This window comes from Perca flavescens, chromosome 11, assembly GCF_004354835.1.
Source record: "Perca flavescens isolate YP-PL-M2 chromosome 11, PFLA_1.0, whole genome shotgun sequence".
Taxonomy (NCBI): Eukaryota; Metazoa; Chordata; class Actinopteri; order Perciformes; family Percidae; genus Perca; species Perca flavescens.
In genome coordinates this window covers 29,710,209-29,721,568 of record NC_041341.1, presented here as the reverse complement: position 1 = coordinate 29,721,568, position 11,360 = coordinate 29,710,209, and the positions used below count along the sequence as shown (strand labels likewise).

Sequence of the window (11,360 nt, the reverse complement as noted above, 5' to 3'; positions counted from 1 at the left end):
TTAAGGAGACGTGATGTTGAACTATGGCGGGATTGGACACTCCGGCGGGATCTGGTTCGGGAGTGGCAATGCGCGATGTGCTCCTGGCAGAGCGGGTGGTGCGTTTGGAGGCCCACGCTCCATGGCTGCAGCAATCCTCTCTAGACTTGAGGAGATGCGCCCGAGAGGCCGCAGCAACATCGCCACCCGGTCAAGACGGGCATTTATTACTTTGCCGCATCCCGGACAGCTCCCGCTGGGGTGCGCCAGGCAAATCCCCCGTCACAATAGCAATCCGCCATGGAACAAGCACACCTGCTCATTAAGGGACGTGAGATGACGCTCTGATTGGTTTATTGCACGTTACGCCCAAACCACACCTAGCTACTTCAGACCAACCCATTTTTGATTTTCGTCGGGCGCAAGAGTCATTTGAGATCTGACACAAAGCTGCTTGCGTTTTACATTTCAGATTGTTGAAATAGGGCCCTAAGTGTTCAAAGATTATGTGTCAGCAACTTGTTACCCATGCCTTTATCTTTACTCTGACACACATTCATCGCAAAACAACAACACTTTTGGATAACATTGGTATATTGTGTATCAATGTCGGCACTATGGCTATAAAACTTAAACAAGCACTTTTTATTTCATTAAAAGACATGAGTGGGATAGCTTACTGTGCTGTATCTTTTATTATGAACAGATGGACTTCTTGTCAGTGCACATTGAATATAACTGTGCCTCTGCATCAAACTTTGCAAAGGAGCTGAGCAGCTTACAGGTACAGTAAACATTCAAGGGTGTTTCTTTTCACGTTGCATTTCATGTTTTGTATCCCACTGCAGCCACATGTATGTTATGTTGTAGATGTCCAGTGGGGACTTGCCTATCCTGATATAATGAAAATGACTGTTCATGGTTGTCCCTACTATGAATACCAGCTTCTTGGCAATTTCGTCCAAGGTAAATGTCATGGAACAACAATTACACTCTCTCAAAATTACACTACTTATCATTTACTAATAAACTACTATCACTTTTTGTGCTTTGTAAACCAGTCCAAAATGCAGTTACAACAGGAACTATACACATGAAATTAAAGAAAGTCTGCATTCAATTGACCACTTTTTAAATTGATGAATGCGCCTGTGGTTCTTGTACTGTTGAGTATTAATTATTATTATGATTAATAATCATAAATTCTAGTGAATTGTACATGAAGTTGGATATTTTCAACATGATCCTCTGTGTTTTACTGACAAGACATATCAAGGCTAGCCTGTTGTAAATTGCAATATCATAAACTTTTACAGTACAATAATAATGGCATTTAAAGTGTTATCATATGGCAGTGATCAGTGCAAATTCTTTTCTTTATGGTCCAGTAAAGTTTTACAAGGAAAATCATATTCATGGCACACCTGGACTTGTTTTCTAATTCTAAGTTAATGCATACAACACAATGCAATGTGTTTAGCAGGCAATACATATTGTTTGAACAGTCATTTAATCTTGACTGTGGCAAGAACATTGTAAACGTTGATTGGTTAGATAAAGAATGTACGGTTTAATTTATTAAGTATTTGTTGCAAATTAATTAATGTCAACTATCAATAACTGATGTCAACAGTTTTAGCCATGCTAGAAGTATGGCTCTCTAGGGATGGCCATGTCAGTCAGTCCACCACTTTGGTTAAAACTGAAATAACTCAACAACTATTGTTTGGATTGACATTACATTTTGTATAAAACTTCAGTGCCCAGAGGATGTGTCCTACTGACAATGGTGATTCTCTACCGCCATCATGCAGCCTACATTTGGGATTTTGAGTGAAACTATTGGATGGATTGACATGATATTTGGTACAGATTTGCATGTCCCCCTCCGGATACATTGCAATAACTTTGGTGATCCTTTAACTTTTCAACTAGCACCATCTTAAGATCAAAATCAATTTTTACTTTAGTTCTTACTTTATTTTAAATACTTTGGCAGGTATTTGGTCATAAACCAAACTAATGACATTCCCATCAGCCTCAGCTGTACTTTGAGTTTAGTGCTAATTAGCGAATGTTGCACGCTAAACTAAGATGGAGATCATGGTCACTAACGCTAAAACACTGTTTCCTTCTGCTGTGAATTATTAAAACATGTACAAGTATTATATACTTACATGTGAGTGGCAACTTCACTTGCCAGTTGTATGATTTTGGGATAGGCACACATTAACATTATCCTACAACTATTGAGTTGAGCATGCCAGTTTTTTGTTTGAAAATGGTCACTATATCTGCTATGCATCATGCTAAGTACAGCCTAACAGAGCTGCTAGCATTGATGCAGGTGCTTTTTAATATATATCAAAAAGGAATGTGCCTTTTTACTTCTGCATATGCCATTAATGCTGATAATAGAACTGTCAGTAACTCTGTCTTGCATATCATCACAGCCTTATTGGACAACAATGACCTGAATATTGTGGGATGTGACATGATGGATATGTTGGCTATGCTGGAAGTGGAGAATTTCCCAACCAGGTAACTGTTTATCTTGGTGAAATGTACAGTTTAATATGTACAGTAATGACAGTTTGTTACTTTTATGTTTACATTGTTTTATGTCCCTCTCTTTTCCAATAGTCATGGCATTTCACAATACAATGGAATTAAAACATTTAGAAACAGTTATCAGAATGTGTGGAATAAGTTTGTGGCCCAGTCCACAACAGAACGAGATCTTTTCCTCAATGAATCATTCCCTTCTGGCTTCCAATGGGCCAGTTCCAGTGAATCCTTCAAGATTGAGGGAGGCTGGGTAGAAGATGGTAAGGGAGAGACCATTTGGCACCGTTTTGGTCATGAGGGCCTAGCCTTTGAAAATCAGACCGCTGATCTAGCTTGTGACAGTTACCACAAGGTGGATTATGATGTCTACCTCCTTCGAGGTCTTCATGTCAACACCTACCAGTTTTCCATCTCCTGGGCCCGTATTTTCCCTTCAGGCCACCAGGGCAGTCAATCAGAGAAAGGGGTGCACTACTATGACAAGCTGATCAATGCTCTCATTGAGTCTGACATACAACCTGTTGTCACTCTCTACCACTGGGATCTGCCCCAGGCACTCCAGGACTATGGTGGATGGACCAACGCTTCCATTGTTGAAGCATTCAAGGACTATGTAGACTTCTGCTTCTCCAGGTTTGGAGACAGGGTCAAGACCTGGAACACATTCAGTAGCCCCTGGGTGGTGAGCCATGCTGGGTATGGCACTGGTGAGCATCCCCCTGGAGTAAAAGACTATGTGGTTGCCTCCTATCAGGTGAGAGCAATATTAATATTAAATACATGTTGATGCACAGCCGTTCTGCATTTACTAATGTCATTATTTATTTTTTCTTTGCAGGTCACTCACAATATGCTCAAATCCCATGCTGAGGCCTTTCATGTCTACAATGACAAGTACAGGAAGACACAAGGAGGGAAGATAGGCATTGCATTGAACTCTGACTGGGCTGAGCCCATGGACCCCTCCACACCTGAAGACATAGCAGCTGCAGATCGCTACCTGCAGTTCATGCTGGGCTGGTTTGCACATCCCATCTTTGTAAATGGAGATTATCCTGCAATACTGTTCAATATTTCTTTTTGAACAGAAAAGAAATGAGTGTCCCCTCTCTGATCCAGCAAGACTTCCAGTTTTCACTACTGAAGAGAGCCAGAGGATACGTGGAACAGCTGACTATTTGGGATTAAACCACTACACCTCCCGGTTGGTCAACAACAGTGTTGGTGGCTGCACCCCTGGTCCTCAGGGGGTAGGCGACTTCCAGGCACATGTGGACCCATCATGGTCCTCTACAGCTTCTGCATGGATCTATTCTACACCTTGGGGACTTAGAAGGCTTCTAAACTACATTTCTGCAGAATACTTAAATGTTACCAAAGTGCCCATCCACATTACTGGGAATGGTATGCCCACTGAGTACAGTGGGGACACTTTAAATGATGCCAGTAGAATAGAGTACATGAAGAGTTACATCAATGAGGCCCTGAAAGGTATGTTGTTGAAATTCGTAGTTGCTTATGTATTTTCATATGTATTTATACTGAAGACAAGGCTTTTGCCCCAATCATTGGAGATTATATGTTAAGGTTAGCGGATGACACCACGTAAATACTTTTGCATTCCTTATTTTAGTTTTTGGTTTGTCATTATCCTCTCAACAGCTATACATTTGGATGGAGTAAATGTACAGCAGTTTACTGTCCAGTCGCTCATGGATGGCTTTGAAGGTCCACAAGGCTACAGTGAACGTTTTGGACTGCACCATGTCAACTTTGACCTGCCTGACAGACCCAGGACTCCAAAGCAGTCTGTCTACTTCTACTCCACAGTTATTGAGAACAATGGTTTTGCTTTCAAAAAACTGTTCTTTTATAAACCAGAACTGAAAAGCAAAGAGTCAAATAAAATGTATTTAAACCCACCCTCCACTGTCCCTTCCAAAGCCAAGGATGTTTGGAAGAAATTCTCCAGTCAAACCAATTTTGAGAGAAAACCATTACAGCACTTTCCCGCAAGGCTTTAGTTGGGGAGTATCATCTTTGGCTTATCAGATTGAAGGTGGTTGGAATGCTGATGGGAAGGGGCCCAGCTTCTGGGATACATTCACTCAAAAACCTGGCAGTATTCCTGCTAACGCCAATGGAGATGTGGCCTGTGACAGCTACCACAGACTGGATGAAGACTTCTACATGCTGCGAGCTCTGAGGGTAAAGTCGTACAGATTCTCTTTGTCCTGGTCCAGGATCTTTCCTGATGGTCGGCACACCTCACTGAAAGGTGTTGACTACTACAATAGACTCATTAATGGCCTCTTAGTATATAACGTCACTCCCATGGTGACACTCTACCACTGGGACCTTCCTCAAGCTTTACAAGACCTCGGTGGCTGGGACAATGTAGAGATGATTAATATTTTTAACGACTTTTGTGACTTCTGCTTTGCCACCTTTGGCAACAGAGTGACATTTTGGATGACCTTCAACCAGCCTCACACAATTGCATGGTCAGGATATGGACTTGGACAAATCCCACCAAATGTTAAGAATCCAGGAATTGGACCATACAGAGTTGCACACAACCTTATAAAAGCACACGCCAAGGCTTACCACACATACGATGAGAAGTATCGCAAATCCCAAGGCGGTCTAGTATCCATTGCCCTGAATGCTGATTGGATTGAACCTAAAGATGTTCATGTTCCCCGTGAAGTGGTGGCTGCTGACCGCGCTTTGCAGTTCCAACTGGGCTGGTTTGCACACCCCATTTTCAAGAACGGGGACTATCCTGATGCAATGAAGTGGCAAGTTGGAAACAAAAGTGAACTCCAGGGTCTTACAGAGACAAGACTGCCTTCCTTCACTGAAGAAGAAAAGAGCTTCATCAAGGGAACTGCTGACTTGTTCTGTGTAAATCATTACACTACGAAGATAGTAAGCCATGCTACATTAAGGCTTGCCCCTCAATCTTATGAATATGACCGGGATATGCTAGAAGCTGAGGAAGGTGATTCACCAACAACTGCCATCAGTAACCAGAGAGCTGTAGCATGGGGCTTGAGAAGACTCCTTAACTGGATCAAAGAGGAGTATGGAGATCCAGAGATTTACATAACTGAGAATGGAGTTGCTACAGACATAAAGACCACAGTTGATGACACTGACAGAGTATTTTACTACAAAACCTACATTGATGAGACTTTAAAGGGTTAGTGTTCTCATCAGTTACTAATGTTTTAGAATATACTCTTTATTATGATGCTTAATGTTGCATGCTGAAGCTAAACTCAACTCTTTTTAATTCCTAATCATGTTATCTTCATCCTAACATATTTCACACAGCTCATAATCTTGATGGTGTGAAGGTGAAAGGATACATAGCAACATCACTCATGGACTCATTTGAGTGGCTAAATGGGTACAAAGTAGGATTTGGTCTGCACCATGTGGACTTTACTAATCCAAACCGGCCAAGGACACCCAAACGCTCTGCTCACTATTATTACCAAGTCATAAAGGACAATGGCTTCCCGTTAACAGATGACGAGAAGAGGTTTTATGGACAGTTTCCCAAAACCTTTAACTGGAGTACTGCCAGTGCCGCTTACCAGGTAAGCAATGGTGGCACATTCATTCTTCTACAATGTCAGAGTGCATTTGCATGGTGGAGTGTCAGTTATCTTTAAGGTATATTTTATCAATACACAGGGAGGAAACACACAGGAAATCTTAACCATTACTTGTACTGTAATACAACTTGTTTTTCATTTCAGATTGAAGGGAGGTGGAGGGCCCATGGAAAAGGACTGAGTATCTGGGACAAGTTTGCCCATACTCCTTTAAGAGTGTCCAACAGCGAGAATGGCGATATTGCTTGTGATAGTTACAACAAGATCAACGAGGATGTGGAGGTGCTAAAGAAGTTGAAGGTGACCCACTATCGCTTCTCTGTATCCTGGCCCAGAGTGCTTCCTGATGGCACCAACAACCACATCAATGAAGCTGGACTGAACTATTACCATAGATTACTGGATGCCTTGGAACATGCCTACTGTATATTCAGCCCCAGGTAGGCAGTGTTGTTGTTTGTATATGTAGTACTGGATTTTAAAATGTTCGAACTTGGGCTCATAGTGAAACAATCAGCAGTAAATGTCACCAAAATTATTATTGCCATAGCAAAATACATTTGCCTTCAAAGAAAAATAATCACCTCTATAAAAAGTACTGTTGTACACATTTCTTCTCCTCTGTTTCTCAGGTGACCCTGTACCACTGGGACCTCCCCCTAGCTCTACAGAAGGTGGGGGGCTGGGAGAATGAAACCATTGTTCAGAGATTCAGAGATTATGCCGATGTTTTATTCAACCGACTTGAAAGCAGAGTGAAGTTCTGGATTACTATAAATGAACCTTATTTTGTAGCCAACCTTGGTTATGGATATGGTACCTTTGCTCCAGGTAAACTGTCTCTTGAGAAACTTCTAATATTAACCAATTTTTATTCCACAGTGTAGAAAACATTTTTTTGCTGTATGTTTAAAAGTTGTAGAAATCCCATAATTTCCCTTTTTTGTTCGCACAAAACTAGTGAAAAGAGGCTTCATGTACAAGAGTAGGTGTAGACATATGACACCATTTCATACAAAAAATGGTGTCATGTAAACTGAAACTTAAAAAATTGTATCCCCTTTTTGAATCAAATCTGTTTGCTACTATCAGTGTATGTGAGAAACTTTTACAAAGTTAATCAAACTTAACTAAACTAGATCAGAACTAAATCACATTTAAAAATACAAAAACATATGATGTACTCTATTGGTTTTAAAGAGCCCCAATTATGCTTTTTTTGTTTTTTGTTTTTCCAGTCTTTTAGTGTGTTACATAAAATGGAGCTTTCTCTATCACAGACAGCCCTTTTTCTCAACTGCCTCCCACATTCCTATTTGAAATTCAATTAGTGATGTCACTGATAGAGGATTCCAGCCCAGTTTTTCATATGTGCTGCCAATGCATACTCACTGTCACATCGCGTAAAATACGGACGCTTGGTCATGTGCCTTTGGCGTTTGCTAAAAGTCTCCTTTAGCGTCAGGACTGTTGGCGTCCTTTGGCGTTTATTATTCACGCTAAAAGTCTCCTCTACCCTTGACGCTCTGGGTCGGGACGTACTGACTGACATGCGGCACAAGAACGGGACAGTTAGGTTTAGGAAAAGGTTGTGGGCGGGGTTATAAAATGTATGTTTAAGTGACACGCGGTACAAGAACGGGACAGTGAAGTTTAGGAAAAGATCGTGGTTGGGGTTATAAAATGAACCCGGGACAAGAACGGGACATGGTTTCAATTTGGTTGACCAATCACAACAGAGTGGGCCAGCTGACCAATCAGAGCAGACTGGGCTTTTTTGGGAAGGAGGGCCAAAAGCAGTTGAGGTGCAGCAATGGGCAGTATGAAAAACATAATGTTTTTTGAACATCAAAGCATTTAGACCCCAGTAGTACAAATATGATGCTGAAAAGGAGGATAATAGGGGCTCTTTAAAATGTATCAAATGTTTGAAAACCTTACACTGTATGACGACGAATGACAGCAATCTTAATGACGCCACAAATATTTTAGGCATTGTACGTAAGCAGTATATTGCAGCTCACAACATCATCAAGGCCCATGCTGAGGCCTGGCACCTCTACAATGACAAGTACCGTGCAACACAGGGTGGCATCATCTCCATTACCATTCATTCTGATTGGGTGGAGCCAAGGAACCCATATAAGCAGGAGGATGTGGATGCAGCCAAACGCTACTTGCAGGTAGAATAAAATGTTGACACCAGAACTGGGTCTGCCACTTTATACAGTTTTTTTCTTTCACCTTAATTCACCTTAATAATCACATGATATATTAATTCTGATACATAATGTCTGCAGTTCCTCCTTGGCTGGTTTGCCCATCCCATCTTCAACAGCGATTACCCTGACTTAATGAAAACAATCATTTGTAAAAGAAGCCTTGCTGCAGGTCTCCCTGAATCACGGTAAATGAAAATTATTAAATATAAATCATTTTGGTTTGATATAGAATAGACAGAGGTGAAATGTGTGTGTGTGGGGAATTGTATGGTCTTTTCTTTTTGAAATACTATACGATATACGATGAGCAGAAGATTGATGACACAAGAGGGGGAAAAAATGCCATACTTTGTTCAGCTGCCTGTTTAAATGGCCACATAAGGTAGATGCCAAAATATACATCACATATGTGACTAATGCAGAGCTTATGTCCATTCCAATATCCAGGGGCACTCAAACCAGTCATGACCGCACTTGGATTGAGTCCGGCTCCTTTTGGCTAAAGATCACTCCATTTGGGTTTAGGAAAATCCTCAAGTTTATCAAGGATGAGTATGGAAACCCACCCGTGTATGTCACAGAGAATGGGATCTCAGAACGAGGAGAAGTGAATTTGAATGACATCCACAGAAAGTACTACTATGAAAATTACATTAACCAAGCCCTGAAAGGTACCACAGCCAATAAAAAAAAAAAAAAAAAAAGTATTGGATGGATTTATGAAAATTGTATTGTCCTGGTTATTTATCATACCTTTTACATTTTAAATTATATATTTTAAAGTCTGAAAGAGATTTCATTCACCCATTATAAAATAAATAATGATGCACATGTATGTTAAATGTAGCTATTACTGTTGCTCTTTCAGCCCATGTTCTGGATGGAGTTCATCTGAGAGGCTATACAGCCTGGTCATTAATGGACAACTTTGAGTGGGCCTCCGGCTACTCCGAGCGATTTGGGATTTTCTACATGAACCGCTCCAATCCTACCTTGCCCCGCATCCCTAAAAACTCAGCTTCCCGCTACGCCTCCATCATCACCTGCAATGGCTTCCCAGACCCGGCCCTCGGGCCCCATGACTGTTTGAACCCTGAACCTGAAGGTAATGCTCAGTCGACCGATTCAAAAAACAAGATTTAGAAGAGGGAACTTCCTCTAGATTTTAATTCTGCAGCGTGGAAACTTGTTATGGTGGAAACACACGTGCTATAGCATGCAGATCATAAACTATGAAAACAAAAACACACTTCTAAAACGGAGGCTAGATCTGGTCTAAATGCAAAATATAAGGTTATCATGAATAAATCATTACATTTTCCTTGGTTCTTGTTCCTCTCTTTCCACAGTGACAAATGCCCCCAGTGTGACCACACCAGAGAACACCGGACATACAACCGTCCCTGTTCTGCTCCTGTACATGGTGGACTTCTTGGGTCTGGAGCTTTCAACTCCCGATGCTGAAGTTGCACTTTATGTCATCTTTGTAATTCTATTTGTAAGTGTACTTGGTATCATCTTTGTTGCACATCGTCTCCTGAAAACACGAAGGAAGTTAAAGAGAGCAGTGGTGGAATCTGTTAAGATGGAGAGATTGTGAGGAAAGTTTTGAAAGGAAGTGAAATCTGATACATGAACGGATGCCTGTTTAGGTGCTAAATGAATGAATCATATATAGGTCAAACAGGCATAAGGTCACCAACTGGAATGGAGGGTGCATTATCTAGTAGCAATGATTCACCAAACCAGCTTTTTTCCAGTGTACTTTCCAGTAACAAGTAACCAAGATGCTTAGGGGAAATGTAGTGGAGTAAAAGTAAAAGTTTCTGGAAATATAAATAACCAAGTAAAGTACAGATACATGAGAATTCTATTTAAGTACATAGCGAAGTATTTCTACTTCATTACATTACAACACTGCGTAGAACAACTGTGTTGAGATTTTGGGTCAATTGACCTTTATTCTGATCAGAGCTTTATACCAACTTACTTACGTATGAACATTTGCTGATTGCCACAAGTGCAGAAATAAAGCAAAAGGCCCGAGATGTATTCAGGGTTTGATTCAATTTCTTGAATGATGATTGAAAAAAAATGTTATTGTAAATAAATGAAGATTTTAGGTTGGTGAAATTTTAAAGGCTGTGAACTCTAAAAGGTAATGGCAACCATTTCTGTGCCTTTACTTCTTGCTATATGGAAATAAATCTGTAAATATTGGATTCAATTGTGTGTCCCCTGGTTTGTCATTGTAATAGTGTGTGATCATTGCTGCTTTCTATATATTTTTAAATATAAAGACTATACATGTGAGGTTTTCAGATCCTTGTGTCACTGTCAGTGAATGACCTCTGGATGGCGCCAGAAAATCATTTTCTACGCGGACACTTGACAGTTGCTATACAGTTTCTACATTTATAAATATTAATATTCAACTGAAGTTAAAGCTAAGGCTAAAGAAGGGGATTGCATTGAAGAAGACAAATCAAGAAAATAAAGATCATATTTAGCTATTTAACAGGGTGTGCATCCATTTTAAGCAAAATTGTCTCTTGTATTATGCATGCATACAGGTTGCTCTTTTACTACCATTTTGGTCAAGGGAAGTAAAGTATTCAAGAAAAAAAGGATCCTGATAACTTTAAAGATACATACATTGTTGGGTTTGTGAGCCCTGACACTAGGCCTATAACCTGCCTCATGCTGATGCAATGCTTACAGAATTTCCCAATGGGACTAATAAAGCATTTCATGAATGTATTTCATAGCTTACAGGTACATCTTCAGTCTTAAACTGCTGGGCAGTCAGTAGCTCCACTGAGTTGAATTTGAAAAAGAAAAGAAAATTGCTTTGCTTTGGGGGCACCTCAGTAGGAGTTCTTAAAGAGAAGGTACATTCTTTTTTGTTTACCTAGACATTTCCTACTACCGGTCTGGGGATTGGAAACTACGAGTCTCAGAACAC

At 40.5% G+C, this 11,360-nt stretch overlaps 1 protein-coding gene across 1 annotated transcript; it reads left to right on the top strand.

The window, feature by feature from the left end:
• The first annotated feature begins 2,474 nt into the window (after positions 1-2,474).
• Positions 2,475-10,447, top strand: LOC114564430 (lactase-phlorizin hydrolase-like). Its single transcript, XM_028591761.1, is given in 15 exon segments — positions 2,475-2,520; positions 2,623-3,301; positions 3,386-3,616; positions 3,618-4,038; positions 4,210-4,540; positions 4,542-5,752; positions 5,887-6,155; positions 6,318-6,596; positions 6,599-6,613; positions 6,806-7,004; positions 8,166-8,356; positions 8,474-8,642; positions 8,782-9,066; positions 9,264-9,500; positions 9,745-10,447. Coding segments are annotated over 15 exon segments (4,812 nt in total). The 5' UTR covers positions 2,475-2,476; the 3' UTR covers positions 9,996-10,447.
• Positions 10,448-11,360: the final 913 nt, after the last annotated feature.